The sequence below is a fragment of the Gigantopelta aegis genome, chromosome 6 (assembly GCF_016097555.1).
Source record: "Gigantopelta aegis isolate Gae_Host chromosome 6, Gae_host_genome, whole genome shotgun sequence".
Taxonomy (NCBI): domain Eukaryota; kingdom Metazoa; phylum Mollusca; class Gastropoda; order Neomphalida; family Peltospiridae; genus Gigantopelta; species Gigantopelta aegis.
This window is the reverse complement of record NC_054704.1, coordinates 9,348,592-9,369,365: the sequence shown is the minus strand read 5'-3', so window position 1 is coordinate 9,369,365 and position 20,774 is coordinate 9,348,592. Positions and strand designations below refer to the sequence as shown.

The following is a 20,774-nucleotide window of genomic DNA, read 5'->3' as shown; positions in this document are numbered from 1 at the left end:
GTACTTCAATAAAACACTTTTTATCCAATTTGTTCAAAATCAGTCGACATCCGTGTATCTCCACTTTTTGCAAATGAATGAAGCGAATACCACACATACACTAATATATGTAGCATTCGTACATGTCAAAAGAAAATTAACATTATTCTCACGAAACTCGATTTCAAGATATTGTCACTTAACAAAAGCTGCAGCCTATTTACAATAGACAAACAGTGTTCAAGGTTGTAAGAAGACAATGCCTTCTTTTTAATAGTGAATGACAAGAAATAACACCATTCATATTAGTCAGCTAATTACAAAGGACAATAAAGTCCACTGACCTGTATAATTACACTTTCAATGCCAAAATGTTTTGTCTGTAATATTGTTTGTGCTAAAATCAATGCAGTATTTATTCATACTTATATATGCAATCAAACCTGCCTTAATGTATGACAACCACTTTGAGGTCCCCCCAACCAGAGCTCACCCTGTCCATTGCCAAATCAGCCAATTGTTAATTTTTATACAAAATGGCTACAACATTTAGTCTTTGGCTAAAACATTTTGCTTTAAATTAATTATTTTAATAATTTTCAAGGACTCTACATATCTGACAATTGCTAAAACAAAGTTTGTTCCAGTGTGAGCCCTGCCCAATACATTTCACTATGTATGTTAACTCAGTATGACAAACACCTTCACAACCCAGCCAGCGGACACTGCTGTTTTCAATCTTAAAGGCAACAATGAACTTTCTGATTTAGCCACAAAATAGCATCAGAAAGATGGCCACAACAATTATGGCAACAAATTCTGATCAAACCAGCTTTTTCATCTGTCATGTCAATCATCATGTACACTTTTTTAAGTATCATTTAGTCTGATGTAGGCCATTTCTGTGGTATTTTATGTTTGGCAGAGGCAAATCAAAGGGAGACTAGGGCACACCCCCCCCCCCCCCCCCCCCCTAAAAATATTCAAGTCCATGTGCTCGTTTTCACTTAGTCCCCTCCACAAAATATTTCCTGGATCTTCCCCTGCTTGGTTCGTAAATAAATAATTCGATGTTGTTCTTTGTACTTTGAATTGTTCTCATCAAGGTTAGCTTTGATAATCTACAATCCTTTATCTTCTAACTACTGAGGGATCAAAAGTCAACAAACGTCACATACATGTATGTAAGTGCTTAGTTTTTGCCAAGTAGTAGACCAGTGTAGTGCATACTCCTTTTTAGAAAGTGTCATTCAGATAGGATAAGTATCTGTTAGATTAGATTTTAAACTAAAAATCTGGACTCCTGTCTTTGCCAACCACCTTTGCCTGGTGCTTTGAGTGGCCGCCATAGACAGGTTCAACTGTAAATACAATATTAACTTGTAACAATGTGACAATATAATAACCTTACCTACTTACAATGTACTTAGACATGCTTCACAAACACAGAAATAAATGACACAGATTAGAACATGTGTCAGGAATAGTGAAAGAAAGGGTGGGCTGAAGAAGGGAAGAAGAAAGGAAATGTTTTATTTAACAACGCAACTCAACACATTTTATTTACGGTTATATGGCGTCGGGGCTGAAGAAGGGAGCTTAATTAAAATGTATGCAGCCATCGGGACTGTTTGAACACTGAGACGATTCTCATTTCAACAGCCTGCACCACTAGGTTGGATTCTTTTTTTAGCGAGATTCCTTGCCTCCACGTCATTTTTCCAGCTGACTTGTTTTTCCGTGACTTGTATGACAGCCATTCTGCAGAACACCACGGTTGTTCATGTTTAGTTTCTACATGTCCGAGCCTGTCTAAGCAGCACTGGAAGATTGACCACCACACTCTAAGAAGAAATAGGAAGCGGGGGCAGCCCTTACTACTCTTTTCTAGACTTTACTTTATTTATATTGATACCATCTTGTATCTTCCGGAGCCAGGTCCGTAAGCACCACTATACCAACCATGACATCTGGACTATACCCTAGTCTGATACTCTCTCAGCACTACACCTTCCACATCTGACTGTCACTCTAGGGGTTTTCTTGACGGGATGCAAACCACCTCGTCCCTACAAGCTGTGCACCGTAACGGACTTAATGAGGCCATTCACGTAGACATATAGATCAGACTTTAAACTGTTAGATCTTCGTTAAAAATTTTAGGTCGAAATTACTTTCTTTTTTTAAACATTATTAAATAGTCCGATCCTCTCTTCTTTCTCTTATTTATTTTTGGACTGTCCTTCTAAAATGCTCCAAATTATATAAACTTTTTATTTTATTTTTTTAATTCTATTAACTTTTTCACTAATTGCTATTTTCAAAATTCTACCCATTTTCAACTATAACCCCCACCAACCCCTTCTGTCCCAGACCCAGTCACTGCCAAAGTCAGAGATTGTGCCCAGGAGAGACGTGCTTGAACCTAAATTGGATATAGGCACGTTAATATGTTATTCAATCCAATCCAATTAAAATCAACAACAAGCATTTTAACCATGTATTCGAAACTGCATTCACCAACGGTTGAGAACCTGTTCTCATTACACCATCAGATGAGGCAGAGTGGGATTTGAAACTTTTAGGAACATGTTCCCTGCACCTGAACAGAGTTCCTGAAGCAATTTTCTTATAATCCATGTTCTAGGACCATAACTCAGTCAAAATGGATAAATCCTCAAGAAAGTTTATAACTCTACTTGATAAAACTATACACGAAATTTCAGTTTACTATCTTTAGGCATTGTGAAAAAGTCTGGAAATCTGTGTGGGACAGATGGACAGACAGACGGACAGACCCATAGAGGACTAATAATATTTGCATGGAAACCGTATTGGCCAACATATCTACACATTAGACCCACCCACCATCCCCATGTAACTGGTTAGAGTTAGGACACCCCCCCCCCCCCCCCCCCCCCCCCCATCCCCAACTACCTGTTCGGTTATCACATACCTTTATGCTAATGACTCCAGTCTCGTTAGCTAACGCAGTCTCAATCTTCTTCACACAAGACTGGCATTTCATACCGCCCACCTCTAGCACTGTGCTTTGATCCATGTTTTCAACAGTTAGAGTTCACTACAAAATAAACAAAACATAAAATTAAACACAAAGGAAATATTGTCAACAAGATTGTCATCATCCTGGTGGTTATTATTACATATTGTAAATATGATGGTGTGGTGGTTAAGCCATCGGCTCCAAGGCTAGTAGGTCCTGGGTTCAAATCCCAGAATCAGCAACCCAGAGTGAGTGAAACAAACAACATGACACCAACTTTTTTCCAACTATTAACCTCTGTCAAAACCAGAAACAGAAATGTTTTATTTAACAATACATTCAACACATTTCAATTATGGTTATATGGCATCTGATATATGGTTACTTGGGGATCACAAAGATAATATAAGAGGAAACCTGCTGCTGCGACTCACTGGGCTACTCCTTTCAGTTAGCATCACACACACCCATAAACAGGACAGTACATACCATGGCATTTGTTACACCAGTTGTGGAATACTAGCTGGAATGAGAAATAGCACAATGGGCTCACCGACGGGGATCGATCCTAGACCGACTGAGCATCAGGCGAGTACTTTACCACAGGGCTACATCCCGATGCCTGTGAAAAGCCTAAACTTGTGTGAACTCTGTTAATCACTGAGCACTGTGCACTGACAAACCAAATATCTCACCTCATGTTTATAAAGCTTTTAAAGTCTAGACTCAAGTCTAGAACATTTTGACACTTTAATGTCATGCATGGCAATGCATACACATTGGGATTGTGAGCTTCTCATCAAAGACCAAGAACACTGTTTCCGGGTGACACTAACATCCACAATTCCAGAGGGCTATTTCTCATTCCAGCATGTGCTCCACAACTGGTATAATAACAGCCGTGGTATGTACTATACTGTCTGTAGGATGGTGAAAATAAAATATTCCTTGCCACTAAAAATTATTTCTGCCAAATATATTTATAAATGTATTTGTATATATTAGATATTGTAAATATATTTGTACAATTAAATGTTAGAATATTTGTAAATTGAAGTATTAGATATTGTAAATATATCTGTAAATATTAGATAGTGCTAATATATTTATAAATGTTAGACACTGTTCATTGTATTTTTTGTTTAAAACATTTCTTAAGTAATAAATTGGATAGTGTAGCCTATTGTATAGTGGCAGCAGGTTTCCTCTCTCATTATCTATGTGGTCCTTAACTACATGTCCGACACCATATAACCGTAATTAAAATGTGTCGAGTATGTTGTTAAATAAATCCTGCCTTCCTTTCTTCATCCCTGCCAGGAGAACATACTTAAACCTCAACTGTATATGAATGTTAGTATGAAAATAAATGAAAATGAAAATGAAAAATTATACAAATGTACTATGAATTGACTATACCTGTAACAAGAAACACGGATACAGTTTATGTAAATATATTTACTGTATTTATCTATACCCTAAATCTCTGGAAGCTTTCCAAAATGAGTGATAATAAAATTAAAAAAGCATATATGTATGCTTTCAATCCAACTAATCAAAAATGGATTTAATATGTAGGCCTACAAATGTATTTTTAGAAAGGTTTAATATTGAGATTACATGCAATCAATGTCACCATATCCTAGGTCAAACATATAAGAATTATTTCTGCCAAATATATTTATAGATGTATTTGTATATATTAGATATTGTAAATATATTTGTACCATAATTAAATGTTAGAATATTTGTAAATGTTGAAGTATTAGATATTGTAAATATATCTGTAAATATTAGATAGTGCTAATATATTTATAAATGTTAGATATTGTTTATTGTATTTTTTGTTTAAAACATTTCTTAAGTAATAAATTATACTTATTTGGCTGTTTATACTTAACAACATAGCCTTTAGTTCTGTAGAGTGAAAAACAAACAAACAAACCTGCAGACATAATCATAAAGGTGATTTAAGTTTATGTAATAATTCCCATGTCTACCAAATGTCAAATATATTCCTATAATTTAGATAGATCTGTAAATATATTTAATTTACAACTAAACAGGATCACAGTATTTAACAAATAAACCCACAAAACAGTATTCAGTGTATTTGTATAACTACGACTGGACAATCATTCCTTATAACTTAAATTACTTTAGGAAGCATAATCAGATGAATACTTTCCTATTTTCAGATTGTAATTACAGCACATATATCACTCGAAAACAGAGCAGTACACACCAGAAAGTAATCCAGTTTGACAGTGATGCTGGACAAATGTACATATCCTGTTTTTCTTGGTGTCTTGAGAACAGACTAGGCACTTAAGTGACCTATTTCTAGCTGTGGGCATAAAGCCCTAAGTAAATGAAAGGCGACAAAAATAACAAACGACATAACAAATGTTCTGATGTATGACAGTCACATGACAGATGGAAAAAAAAATGTTTTTGTTTTTTTTAATATAGACTTCAGCTTAATTTTAAAGCTGTTATATATTTTGAAAAGCTTTAAACAATTTAAAGAAAGTTACCAGATATTTATCCAACAGAAATGTAATGAACACTTCCTGGTGTTACAAGTATTCAATATACACCCACCTTCGACACACTTACATGCAATAAGGTTATGATTATACTGATAAATTAGATAACTTGTGTTATAGCCTTTTGCTTGGTTTAAATATATGTGTGTGACTGCATCAGATAACAAGTATACTGAACAAAATAAGAAACTTAAAAGATTTAAAATATTCAACATAACAAAAAGTTAGTTTTGTTTAACGACACCACTAGAGCAAATGATTTATTAATCATCGGCTATTGGATGTCAAACATTTGGTAATTTTGACATGTAGTCTTAGAGAAGAAACCCGCTACATTTTTCCATCAGTAGCAAGGGATCTTTTATATGCACCATCCCACAGACAGGACAGCACATACAAGCCTTTGATATATCAGTCGTGGTGCACTGGTTGGAATGAAAAACAGCCCAATGGTCCACCAACAGGGATTAATCCCAGACCGACCGCGTATCAGGCAAGTGCTTTAACAATTAGCTACATCCCGCCACTCAACATTGCATGACAATTTTTTTTTTGTGTCTTCCTTGGCCTTATAGTTCATTTCCTACAAACAACACTCTCTGCTACCTGCATACACGTGCACATTAAAAAAACCTTGTCTAGACTGCAGGATCAGAGAAAACTCTTAGTCAAACGATCTGGAGTGGGCGTCGGTGAGCTGGGCAGTCTGTCACGGACATTGCCAGTCTTTAGATGTAGCAAACAAACAATCGACAACCCGAGGAACTGCCACAACCACAACCAACTGGTTTCATTATCTGACCATCCAAAGTCAAGCAAACTATATGTCATGTCACACAATACAGTGGATACAAGTTCACCCGCACAGCCAACTTTCCAACAACCTATACTTTCTCAAAAAGCCTCCTATACTTACAAAGATATGTTTTTAAAAATAGTATTTATTAATGTTTTTATGCTGGAAACTGACCAACAGGGAAGGCCTGTATTAAGGTCTAGCTCTCCCTACATTTTTAAATTAACTACTTTTACAAAATATGGCAGACAGAATAATAAGTTGCAAAAAAATGAAATAATAATAAATAAAATAAAATAAAATAAAAATTAATAAAATATTTTAATATTTCAAAGATACTGAACACCTTGGCAAGTGAAACCTACTGTATTGAAAAACCATATCCAACTCTCCACATCTTTCCTTTAACATGTTAAACAATGGAAAGGAGTATTTGTTAAAGAATGGAAAGAAGTATTTGTTAAAGAATGGAAAGGAGTACTTATTAAACAATGGAAAGGAGTATTTGTTAAACAATGAAAAGGAGTATTTGTTAAACAATGGAAAGGAGTATTTGTTAAACAATGGAAAGGAGTATTTGTTAAACAACATGTCGGGACATATCAAGATAGCACCCACTTAATGATCACTCCCGAGGTGACTGATGAACAGAGGTGTTTGACAATGGTCTGTATACACACATTTAAATGGACTATCCTAAGTTTTCCACAAATTTAACATGTATCGAACCAACAGAGAATTTTTAACATACATTACATATGAAATTTACACTTTCTTGTTCAGAATATTTGTCTATATATTCACTGTATTTCTGGTCATCCTAATGTTTGTAGAAGCCCAAATCAGATTTTCCTCTGATACATTTTGTATAAAAAATATATTTAAAAAAACCACCCAGCAATTTGAGTTACAATATTTAAAAAAAAACCAGATTGATATTCTTAGTAAGAACATGTATTTAATATATAAGTTTAGTTGTTAAAAACATTTGTTGAGTTGAAAACATCTTAGCAATGGAAGCTGACTCAGGGCCAACTCTTTAACATAAAATGAACAAACCAAAAAAAATAAACACAAAATATAAAAACACTGCAATCTCAATCACTCCATCCTGACTCAACTACCATACAATCTTGCTGGTGTATTTATACATGATGTACCACAGTTCATATTCTACAACATACATGTACATGTATTAAAATGATTTGAATATACCAGTAACAGATATGAAACCCAACATACATAGTATTCGAACAGCTGTGACGTACTGGCAGTTCTTCAAAACAGGTCATAACATTTGGTGACACCAGGTCAAATGAATTTCACATCTTCACATTTGTTTATATTTTAAAAAATCCTTCCAGAACATCCCACAATATGATGCAACATCCGTGACAGTCAGGATGACCCAGCAATTAATACACAAAACACCCAGATTGTTTACGGGTATCTGGATTCACATGACCTACTTTCGGCCCAGAGCATTAAACCCCATTAAATTACCAGGAGGGCACACTGCCAGCATTTGTTGCCAATCTGGTTTTTTCAGTTTCTTTTATTTGTCGGCACATGACCAGCTTTTGTAGGTCGTGTGCAGAGAACTGAAATATGTCATATGAAACCATATACAATCAATGTCACATGTCCAAAATAACAACAACAAATTCTAGTAATTTAATGCCTAAAAAAAAGGTTAGTTTGCTGAATGTGCCAAAAAAAAAAAATTATGTTTTTTTTTTTTGTTGTTGTTTTTCTACATTCACCCCTAAAGGTGAAAAATAAATTGTTATCTATACATGTACACTTTTCATCTACATATCAATGGGTGGAAAAGGAAATATTTTAGTTAAGGGACTTCATTATGTAATCTTTTATAAATTAGTTGTTTTCTTTCACGACACCACTAGACCACATTGATTTATTAATCATCGGCTATTGGATGTCAAACATTTGCTACATTTGTCCATTAGTAGCAAGGGATCTTTTATATGCACCATCCCACAGACAGGATAGCACATACCATGGCCTTTGATATACCAGTCATGGACTAGGACGAGAAATATCCCAATGGGCCCACTGACCGGGATCAATTCTAAACTGACTGTGCATCAGACAAGTGATTTACCATTGAACTACATCCCAACCCTTATAAATTAGTAGACATTTGCAACAGTGATTCTGGTTTCTTAATCTATGACTTAATTTTGGTCTATAATATTAAAGAAGAAACCTGCTGGCACCACATCGACTAATCTGACTCAGAGTAGCAGCAAAGGATATTTCATAAGTACTCTTCCTCAGACAGGGCATCACATACCATGGCAGAAAATAGCAGCCATGGAGAGCTGATTTGGACAAGAAATCAAGTATTAAAATTAGTTCAGTTACTGATTTATGTAATCATGTTAATTACATTCACAGTGATATGTTTTGTTCACACACCTGCACCAAACATTCAAAGAAATTATTTTAAATGTGTGTAAAAAAAATAATATATTAGAACATATTGACAACCTTTGACTAGTATATCCGTCAGCCTCGGGTCACATTAATTAGCAGTTATGTCAGCAAGAATTATTTTAACACATGAATGAAATTAAACACGTTTGCCACGTAAATGTTCATAAAATGTTTAACTCCTGTATCTTTAACACTAAAGATTAAATGGCTGGATGAAGCTCAATGGTAGAGCACTCACCACACAACTGATACATCAAAGGCTGTGGTATGTGCTGTACTGTCTATGGGGAATGTGCAAATAAAAGATATCTTACTATATCGTGTTTGCCACGTAAATGTTCATAAAATGTTTAACTCCTGTATCTTTAACACTAAAGATTAAATGGCTGGATGAAGCTCAATGGTAGAGCACTCACCACACAACTGATACATCAAAGGCTGTGGTATGTGCTGTACTGTCTATGGGGAATGTGCAAATAAAAGATATCTTACTACTATATTATTATAACAGTCAGTTTCTTTTCTCATTATTTAGTCCAAATGTCAAATGAACCACCAACTAAATAGCAAATAGTCATAGTTTAAAAATGTGCTGTGGTGTCCAATATCAAACAAATATTACCATCCCTTTTCAACATCCACCAGTTTAAACCTTAGCTATACAAAAACACTCCTTAAAACTGTTACTATATGTGTCTTTTTCATTGATCTATTTGTCCTGGTAATGGATCCATTCACATACTCTGCATGGTCCACTTTTATATACCGGTATACAGGTAACAAATAACACAGGTGCATCAATGCAGAACCATATGTATGTTAAGGTGGATTCACGTTTTGTTCAGTAAAACCTGCCTAATTGGTGGCGCAGTAGTTAAGCCATCGGACTACAGGCTGATAGGTACAGGGTTCGCAACCCGGTACTGGCTCCAACCCAGAGCGAGTTCTTAAGGGCATCTTAAGGGCTCAGTGGGTAGGTGTAAGGCCACTACACCCTCTTCTCGCTCACAAACCACTAACCAACTAACCACTAATCCACTGTCCTGGACAGACAGCCCATATAGCTGAGGTGTGTGCCCAGGACAGAGTGTTTGAACCTTTATTGGATATAAGCACGGATATAAGTTGAAATGAAATAAATGTTCAGTAAAAGCTAAAGTGACAGTACTAACTTTGTTATTGTTTAACTTAACTCTTATAATTGTATGTACTGGGTATTTTGTCCAATGTTCGTATCATCTATCCAAGAAACAATATTGATAAACAAAATTCAAATGCTTACCAAAAATCTGTTGTCAAGTTAGTGTGAACAAAAGATTCTAATTAATTTAAAAACAAAGGTGGTGGAAGGGGGTAACCCTCAACAATTATCAGGTATTGAGGGGAGGGGGTAACCCTCAACAATTATCAGGTATTGAGGGGAGGGGTAACCCTCAACAATTATCAGGTATTGAGGGGAGGGGTAACCCTCAACAATTATCAGGTATTGAGGGGAGGGGTAACCCTCAACAATTATCAGGTATTGAGGGGAGGGGTAACCCTCAACAATTATTCAGTATTTGGAGAGGGGGTAATCCTCAGTAATTATCCAGTATTGAGGGGAGGGGGTAACACTCAACGATTATCAGGTATTGAGGGGAGGGGTAACCCTCAACAATTATCCAGTATTTGGAGAGGGGGTAATCCTCAATAATTATCCAGTATTGGGGGGAGGGGGTAACCCTCAACAATTATCCAGTATTTGGAGAGGGGGTAATCCTCAATAATTATCCAGTATTGAGGGGAGGGGGTAACCCTCAACAATTATTAGGTATTGAGGGGAGGGGTAACCCTCAACAATTATCCAGTATTTGGAGAGGGGGTAATACTCAATAATTATCCAGTATTGGGGGGAGGGGGTAACCCTCAACAATTATACAGTATTGGGGGTGATGGGGTAACCCTCAACAATTATCAGGTATTGAGGGGAGGGGTAACCCTCAACAATTATCTAGTATTTGGAGAGGGGGTAATCCTCAATAATTATCCAGTATTGGGGGGGAGGGGGTAACCCTCAACAATTATACAGTATTGGGGGGGGGTAACCCTCAACAATTATCAGGTATTGAGGGGAGGGGTAACCCTCAACAATTATCTAGTATTTGGAGAGGAGGTAATCCTCAATAATTATCCAGTATTGGGGGAGGGGGTAACCCTCAACAATTATACAGTATTGGGGGGGGGGGGGGATGGGGTAACCCTCAACAAGTATCCAGTATTAGGGTGAGGAGGTAACCCTCAACAATATGCCAGTATTACTATTTGGACACTTTACAAAATGTTTAGACACACACACAATGTTCTACTTACCAGTACTGAACATGGACACACTCAGACAATATCCAGTATTGGGGGGAGGGTGTAACCCTCAACAATTATACAGTATTGGGGGGAGGGTGTAACCCTCAACAATTATTCAGTATTGGGGGGAGGGGGTAATCCTCAATGATTATCCAGTATTGGGGGGAGGGGGTAATCCTCAACGATTATCCAGTATTGGGGGAGGGGGTAATCCTCAACAATTATCCAATATTGGGGGGAGGGGGTAATCCTCAACAATTATCCAGTATTGGGGGGAGGGGGTAACCCTCAACAATTATACAGTATTGGAGGGGGGGGGGAGGGGTAACCTTCAACAAGTATCCAGTATTAGGGTGAGGAGGTAACCCTCAACAATATGCCAGTATTACTATTTGGACACTTTACAAAATGTTTAGAGACACGCATAATGTTCTACTTACCAGTACTGAACACGGACACACTCAGACAGTAACTGTGATAATCATTAATCATGTATTGCAATTTGTCAGATCACACCTTGAGAACGTGTACCGGTATGTGTGAGCCATCATACGTTCCAGATATAAAATTATCCGGTTGCAGTGTATTTCACTGCAGCAGAAATACTGGGTCTTTCTTATTTGTTCATTAAACATTAGGGTTAGAGATAGTGTTAGTTTTAGACTTAGAATAAATATTGTGGAGTACCTTATTTTCTTACATATAACGTGCAGTCGTTCATGTGTCCTTGATACACGGTGACATGTGATACACTATTTGACATGTGCATGTGTAAGCATATTTTGAGATATATTACAATGTCCTATCTGTTATCTTATACTAGCTGGGTTTGTTTGGGTTTTTTAACTTCTTTTTTTTTTTACTTTTTTAATCTGGTATTGACCTGCACACAATACTACACTAGATTGCATCTGTTTATCAATACAGTTTCCAGGATGATTAATACAATTCATAAAGGTGAACAGTGGGCAGTTTCTCAAATGTATTAGCAGAAAAAAGAGTCTGTGTAACACTACATACAGCTTTGTAGAGAAATTAATACTGATTTACAACGGAGTAAGCCGATCCAAGTGACCATAAAACACACACATCATATTCACTCAACTGTGACATGAAATTTCCCAAACTGGGTCATAGCAATGATCTTTGTTAACTAGTTCAAATACCTGAGTTTTATTTTCAGAGTGGGTATGTTGCATTACAAAAGACTTGCGTGACTAAGCAAAATAAATAAAAACATATCTCAATGTTTGAGTGGAGGTAGCCATAAATCAAACCTAGAGATTTATGACAAATGAATAGCTCTATGGCCTTGAACATAAGTATATGTATATTATGGTTAACCTAAAAATTATCCTAACATTTTGAGGTATAATTCACTCCCTGATGCAACTTAAAGTAACAATGCTGTAACATACATACATGTATGTTATGATGAATCACTCAGTAATTACTTTATGTGTACTATCGTTTAATATTTTCTGATAGTCTTGTAATAAAATAATGTACAACTTTACAAATACCATTATTATGATTATTATTCATCAGGACTAAAAAGTTTGTATTCGTCAGTTTCTGGCAGTACCTATTTACTGTACTATTATTATTAATGTTTTTATTATTATTATTATCATCCCAAAAGAATTTGGTAATGTCCAGGATAAGGTTTAGATTCATTTCTTTACAAGTACTATTGAGATTAATGATCAATATACATATAAAAATAAAAGGAAAACATGTTATGTTCTCAAAGATAGTATTTATCATTCCAAAAGAATTTGGTAATGTCCAGGATACGGTTCTGACTCACTTCTTTATAAGTACTATTGAGATTAATGACATACATATAAAAATAAAATAAAAACATGTTATTATGTTGGTTTAAACAATATTTATTTCTGTTTATATTTTAACAGATGGGATTGATCAACAGGCATAGCCTATATAAAGACCTTTCCCTACATTATACAAATGAAATATTAACTGATCATGCAACAAGGACATTTTGAGTAAAAATATAATTTAGTGGTGAAAAAAGTTAAAATATTGTATTTTAAACCTGTCAAAATATAAATATTTGTATGTAGATTAGAACAGAGAAACAAGAAGAATAAAGAAGGTGGACGGTTTTATCAGTTAAAAAATTTGTTTTCAGCAATGAAATTGTGAATTGGTTTGAAGATGAGACTATTTTCTTGTAGTGTTAAGTTGGGATCGCCATATATTAATGTGTCGATATTTAAATTTAAATGATTTAACCTGGATAAGTAGGTCTGGCGCTCTCTACTGTATAGAGGGCAAAATAACAGGAAATGTTACGAGTCTTCAACGTGATGACCACAGGTACACGGTGGATTTACTCCAGTAAAGCATGTAAATTTGTGGCCGTGACTATCTACCAAATGTATAAAGGCATAAAATCATTAATATATGCAAACAATCAGAAATCTTCATTATTCCCATGCAGCAACGGCGTCCGTCAGGGTGAAAATTTATCCCCAGTCCTATTTTCCTTGTATCTAAATGACCTAGAAAAATATTTAATTAATTTTGGATGTGAAGGAGTTACCCCCATTGATGAAAACCAACAAAACCTGCTCGACATCGGCATTCACTTACTTTGCTTACTTTATACAGATGATACTGCTATACTAGCTACCAATGCCGCTGATTTACAACACACATTAAACGTATTCGATCAGTTCTGTAATAAATGGAAACTAAAGATAAATATCTCAAAAACTCAGAGATTATAAATGTACTTTCAAACTTGGAAAATATGTTCTTGAAAATGTTAAGGAATTTAAATACCTTGGGGTCACTTTTAGCAAATTAAATAATTTTAAAACGATCAAGGCTCAATTAAAACATCAAGCAACTAAAGCTATGTATTTTGTATTGGCGAAATCTAAAGACAATAATCTATCGATTGAGTGTAAACTTAAAATGTTTGAATCAATGGTTCTCCCAATCTTGTTATACGGTTGCGAAGTTTGGGAATATGGAAAAAACGATATATGCTATTTTGTTCAAATAAATTTCTTCCGACACATCTTGCCAACAAAAAAATCCACCCCATTATTTATGTTATATGGAGAATTGGGGAAAGTGCCCGTGGAATTAAATATTCAAAAAAGAATGGTTTGTTACTGGGCACGCATTATTACTTGGCACGCATTATTTCAGGGAAACAATCAAAATTATCATTTCTTCTATACAGATTTATGTTGACAGATCATGTTACAAATAGAATAAATTATAATTGGCTCACTAGTATTAAAAATAATTTGGAGCATTTAGGAATGAGCTATGTTTGGATATCACATACCTTTTTATCGTTAACTTGGCTCTCACAACAAATTAAAATTAGGCAAAATGATCAATATTTACAAATATGGAATAATAGCATATCAATGTCATCAAGAGGCAAAACCTATCAACTTTTTAAAGAAGAACTCATTTTTGAAAAATATTTAAATATAATTCCCAAAAGGTTGTGGAGATTAATTATAAAATTTAGAATGTCAAATCACTATTTACCTGTCGAAATTGGAAGATGGAATAACATATTATTTGAAGACAGATTGTGTACTTTATGTGATGAAAGTGACATTGGTGATGAATTCCATTATTTATTTGTATGTATATTTTTTCATAATTCCCGAGTAAGATTTTTACATCCCTATTATTATACTAGACCAAGCACCTACAAATTCAAAGAATTAATGAACAGTAAGAAAATAAGTGTATTAAAGAAGTTGGCGAAATTTATAAATGTAATTTGCCAGGTTTTTAAACGTCCTGGTAACTGAATAACTCATGTCACAATCAAAACTGTTTCCTAGCTATATTACAAAATTTATTATTATTATTATTATTACTGTACCATGTACTACCATTACTATTACTATTACTGCTACTACTACTACTATTATTATACTACTACGACTACCATTACTGATACCACCATTATTATTATTATTATTATTATTATTACTACTACTACTACAACAACTTCTGTTACAGTTATTATCAATTAATATCATATACAAGTAAATGCATGTATTATGTATTATCATATGTTATTATTTCATCCTCTTGTAAACCATCTTGTCACGTTTATACTATTTATTATGTATGTTCCTCTAACGCCGTTGTGGAACAGCCCGAGTGTAATAAAATTCTGTTGTTCTGTTCTGTAGATCACTTATTCCTAATCTAAGTCTGCAGTGCAGTATTTGTAGCTTTCTTTCACCCTCATAAAAATGTGCAGGGACTGCCAAATCTTTTGCTTTTTATTTTTTCTTGAAAGAACTGATAGATGTGGAATTGTTGATATTCATTCATAAATTGTTCCATAAATTAATGCTACATGGGAAGAAAGATTCCATATATTATTTTCTCAAAGATAGTAATTATTAAGGGTTTCATTTTTTACAGAGCTCATTTTACGATTACATGTATGCCTACATTAAAAAAATATATATATATATATATATATAAAATTAAAATTACACAATGTCATGTATCTTACCAGCTGTTAATATTTAAAAAAAACTAAAAAAATTTAAGAGTACTTCATTCCATTAAAATTTTCAAGTGTTTTTTATACAATAATTATATTTCAGCTTGACATAAATTATTAAGAAAAGGAAAATTATTTTTAAAATTAAGAAATGTTTTTTTCTAATTTGCAATTTGAAAAATATTGGTCAATATATAAATAAACAAGCAGTACCCACCCATAGTGATGGATGATGTCAGCTCTTTCAGTTTGAAATATTTCCTTTATTAATTGAGCCTACTAATATTCGATTAGTCTTTTGTTAAAGGGGTATCTGGTTTACAAAGATCATATTCTGTATTGCAATGAAAAATGTGCAGTTTTGAGGGAATTCTGGTTTACAGAGGATCTGGTTTTGAGAGGAGTAACTGTTATCTTGATCAACTTTTTTAACAAATAAAAAATAACATCCTTGTTATTTCCAAAACAGTTTTTCTAAAGTTTATGTGAAGCCAAATTGGAATTATTGACAAATAAACACTTCATTTTTTATTTTTTTATTTTTTGTAATGAACAGAGTATAGATGACTAGATGCCTAGCTGCCTGGTGTCAATATTCAGACTGAAGATGATGGCTAACATGGAGTGGCATGTTTTGTAGCCATTTTTCTTTTCAGAAGACCACCCGGACTAAACTAAATAACAGGTCAGGTCAGTCATGACCAGGCTGATTGTTGTGTTGCTTCAATGAGGCTGTCAGACAGTCAACTGGCCAGCCTAAAACTAGAGAGATAAGATACCGGTAAGGCCAAGCTTTAAAAACTAGTTTTCTATAAACAAGCAAAGTCACAAGTATATACCACTAGAGCATGTCCCATTGAATGCAGGCTCACTGACAGAGCTCTTACCCGAATTTGAGGAAACAAAAAGGATAAATACCTCTCAGTAGACCTAATGAAATTTATCCTCCATCCCTGTCAATGCCTTACTGTTAGTATATGGAGTGGTATGTGTTGTCCTTTAAGGTGGATGTAACAATGTATTCGTTTGAACTTCAAATAGGGGCCAGTGCATTATCTTCAGAAATGGGGACAACCCTCCACTTCCCTGCTTCCTACACCATTCAAAAAGTGCATACAGGGAACAGTTTGTTTTCAAAATCCTGATTAGCGATATTTCTAGCAACTACTATTTAATGTTTTAAAATTATGTAGCGATCTCTGAAACTTGCATAGCGATTTTCAATGTGATGCAATACTGAACAAAATGTTCTCTGGCATATAAAATTCCCTTGCAGTTTGATAACACAATAATACAAATGCACCTTGTGGTTGTTGCACCATCCTAGGCTACAGTAACACCCATCACAACAAGCAAAAACCAAATTCATTATTTCTATTCATTAAAAAGACTTCATTTGATTCATTCATTTCAACTTCTTATTTCCATGCTTATATCCAATGTTCAAGCACGCTGTCCTGGGCACACACACCTCAGCTATCTGGGCTGTCTATCCTGGACCGAGATAGATAGTTGTTAGTTGTTAGTGAGAGAGAAGTCGGTGTAGCCCCTATCAGTTAATCAACACCATCCCCGTTCGGGGGGGGGGGGGGGGGGGGGAAGAAAAAATATTGGGGGGGGTAGTTTATAATTAGCATTATTATTATCATCATTATATAATTAAATAAATGCACAATGGGATTATGGACCATTTCATCAGCTGCAAACATTTTTATTTTATGATTTTGCAACAAAATTTACCGAAATATAGAGCTCTTCACTGTCAGTTTTTCCCCCGATTTTCATCATAATCAATCTTTCAATATGTGAAAATGCCACTTTAAAAACGTGTTTGTGCGAACTGATCAACGTTGAAGAAAGTATTCTAATATCCAACACTATTAGGCCTATCTGCCCTTTTTTTCTTCTTTTTTTTAAGAACGCAAAAATATAGGTAGAACTTTTTAATCTTCATCCATATGATGTCACTTCCTCCTTATTCTATGAGGCGTTTTTGGGTTTTTAAAGGTAGATGACAGGACGTTGTGGCACCATAGTTTTAGCATCGTACACAATAAATGTCACATATCTTACCGTAAGATCAGTTCATATCCAGAGAATATCAAAACTTTAATGTATTAGCACTGGGTGCGAATCAGGGGTTCCCTTATATACTCTTCAAAAGAAGAAACGCAAAACCACATTGTCGTAACATTTGGAGAATTGATTTAATTATTGAATGGTGAGTCCGATAATTACCAAATGTTGCAGGATTGTTCACAATTCACTCTAGTCCATTGTGAGTAAGTGATAGGACACACCACCAAGGTCAAGGTCATCTGGAGTCAATACCGGGTGTGGCCTCCGCGTGTGTTGACAACTGCCTGGCACCGCCTGCCCATTGAAGCAACCAGAGTACGGATGACGTCCCGGGGGATGGTGGCCCACTCGGCCTGCAAGGCTGCTGCCAGCTCGGGCAGGGTCTGGGGCTGTGGTTGTCGCTGTCGGAGGCGTCGGTTCAACTCGTCCCATAGATGCTCAATTGGGTTCAAATCCGGTGATATCGATGGCCAAGGAAGGACATTAATGTTGTTGTTCTGTAGGAAAGCCGTTGTGAGACGTGCTGTGTGAGGCCTGGCGTTGTCATGTTGGAACACTGCGTTGGCATTGGCCATAACTGGAACGACGTCTGGTCAATGTAGCCCTGTGCATTCAGGTTGCCCTGCACGTGGACCAGGTCAGTTCTGCCAGTGTGTGAGATGGCTGCCCACACCATGACACTACCCCCGCCGAATCTGTCCACTTCCTGCACGCAGTTTGCCGCATAACGTTCACCACGACGCCTATACACGCGACATCTTCCATCATGACGTCGGAGCAGAAATCGGGACTCGTCACTGAACCACACCTGTCTCCATCGCAGTTGAGGCCATTGTCGATGAATCTGGCACCACTGCAGTCGGAGTCGACGGTGTTGTGGTGTTAAGATGACACCTCGAACTGGACGTCTGGCACGAATTCCTACCTCACGTAGGCGGTTCCGTACGGTCTGGTCGGATATCCTGCGCAAACCTGGTATTGCTGCGGCTGTGGAGGTGGCAGTAGTCAATCGTTCCCGAAGGTGGCGTACCCGGATGTAGCGGTCCTGCCCGGGGGTAGTGACCCGTGGTCGACCGGATCTAGGGAGGTCACGTGTTGATCCATGTTGCTGGTAACGGTCCCACAGTCTGGAGATGGTGCTTGGGGACACATGGAATGCCCTGGCAACGGCCGTTCTGGATTCGCCTGCGTCTAGTCGGCCGATGGCATTGTTTCTCTGCGGTTCACTGAGACGTGGCATGTCCTGGATTGTCAACTGCCGGCCAGATACAGAGGCCAGGCAAGCGAACACCCTGCACTTTTATACTGTCGGTGTTCATGTTGCACGTGCAGACAACGCACGTGCAGTGGTGACATGGTTTGCACGTGGCTGCGTTTTTGCGAATATTCACATTTTGGAACTTTATTGTACAGTAGCTGCGTTTTATCGAATGTAACCGTGGGAATGTGTTTGGGACATGCAATGACCTTATATTCACAAAGCATGAACCGGTAGGAAACATAAAATCGGAGTTATAACCCATTTGTACCCTTTTGCGTTTCTTTTTTTGAAGAGTATATATAGCTAAAATGTTTAAATAGTAAGTACGGAGAAAACCAGTCCTACGTTCGCAAACTATTAATAGGCCTGATTGGTCCCCGAAGTCGTCATTCGGTTTCAACAGTTTTTGTCATGTCCTATTAAATCTTAATAACAAATCGTCGATTACGCGGATACCGACAACATAAAATAGGCTTAAACCGAGCACTCCGAGGTTTATTTTAATGAAAACGACTGTCGGTAACTCATACCCCTCAGGGACGTACCACTTTTCAAATAGGTAGGCCATACGTCATGGTCGTACCAATTATTATTATTATTATTATGATTACTGGTTGTAAAAACTTGTTATTTGAAAAAAAATCTTACAAGAACAGCAAACTTAGGGCAGCCCTTTCAAGAAGAGCCAGTTGAAGAAGGCAAACTCATTGCATCTCAAAACGTACATAAGATCAAGGAACATCACTGATCACTAGTAGTGATCGGATGGAAGCGGATCATTGCCAGAATTGATCACGTGAGAGGCAGGATAGCAGCCTTTGCAGTTCACGAAGACTATCAACAGTACTGCTACAAAAAGCTGTCGCACAATTGATATGCAGTGACATTTTTATCATTATCAAGTACCTACCGTGTTATCATTTGTACTAAATTACGTTACAAGATGTCTGAATTTGAGGTTTGGTATAGGTCATAATTGTAGTACTGGTACTAGTGTTATTCCATATGCTTCGTGGGTCTGCAAAATTGTTTTCTCTATACATATATGGTTTAGAACAAATTCTATTTTGTCAGTGGTGAAGTATGTGAAGAACAGTTATTTAAATCTGAAATCTCAAGATATTAAGTTCTTATTGCTTGCTGGATGTCGTTCTTTTAGGTCAATAAAAATATATTGTTGTCTTTTTGACATTCAGAAGCAGGGCACTATTTGAACATTGGAACAGACTTGTACATTGTATGAAGACTGCTAGTAACTATTGTTAATGAGTTTATTAAAACTATTGCAGTAACTGTAACAAGGAAATGTTTTATTCAATGAAACACTCAACATATTTTATTTACGGTTATATGGCGTCAGACATATGGTTAAGGACCATACAGATATAGAGAGAGGAAACCCGCTGTCGCAACTTCATGGGCTACTCTTTTCGATTAGCAGCAAGGGATTTTTATATGCACCATCTCAGACGGGATAGCACATACCACAGCCTTTGTTACACCAGTTGTGGAGCACTGGTTGGAACGAAAAATAGCCAAATAGGGCCACCGATGGGGATTGCTGTAACTGTAGTAAATGCATAGACTTGGATGTCCAATTCCATCGATAACATCCAATCTACTAAGCCCATATAATCAGCAAATACAAGTTGTCACGTGTAATTGTCAATCAGAAACCTTAATTCTGACACCCCCTCTGTCTCTCTGTCTGTCTCTCTGTCTGTCTCTCTCTCTCTCTCTCTCACTCTCACTCGTTCTCATCTGAGAGAGAAAACAAACAT

The 20,774-nt window shown here is 36.3% G+C and overlaps 1 protein-coding gene across 3 annotated transcripts in view; it reads right to left on the bottom strand.

The window, feature by feature from the left end:
* The window catches only part of LOC121374244 (copper-transporting ATPase 1-like), a 39,636-nt gene extending 22,002 nt beyond the window's left edge, over positions 1–17,634 (bottom strand). The window contains exons 1-2 of one of the 3 annotated variants that reach the window (XM_041501259.1): positions 17,394–17,634; positions 2,936–3,061 (exon numbers count right to left, since the gene is read on the bottom strand). In XM_041501259.1, coding sequence (XP_041357193.1) covers positions 2,936–3,040 — 105 coding nt within the window. In that variant the 5' untranslated portion in view covers positions 3,041–3,061; positions 17,394–17,634. Of the gene's footprint in view, positions 1–2,935; positions 3,062–7,570; positions 7,771–11,568; positions 11,650–17,393 lie in introns of those variants that run through there. The other 2 variants (XM_041501261.1, XM_041501258.1) reach the window with 2 other exon arrangements.
* Between the last annotated feature and the right edge of the window lie 3,140 nt (positions 17,635–20,774).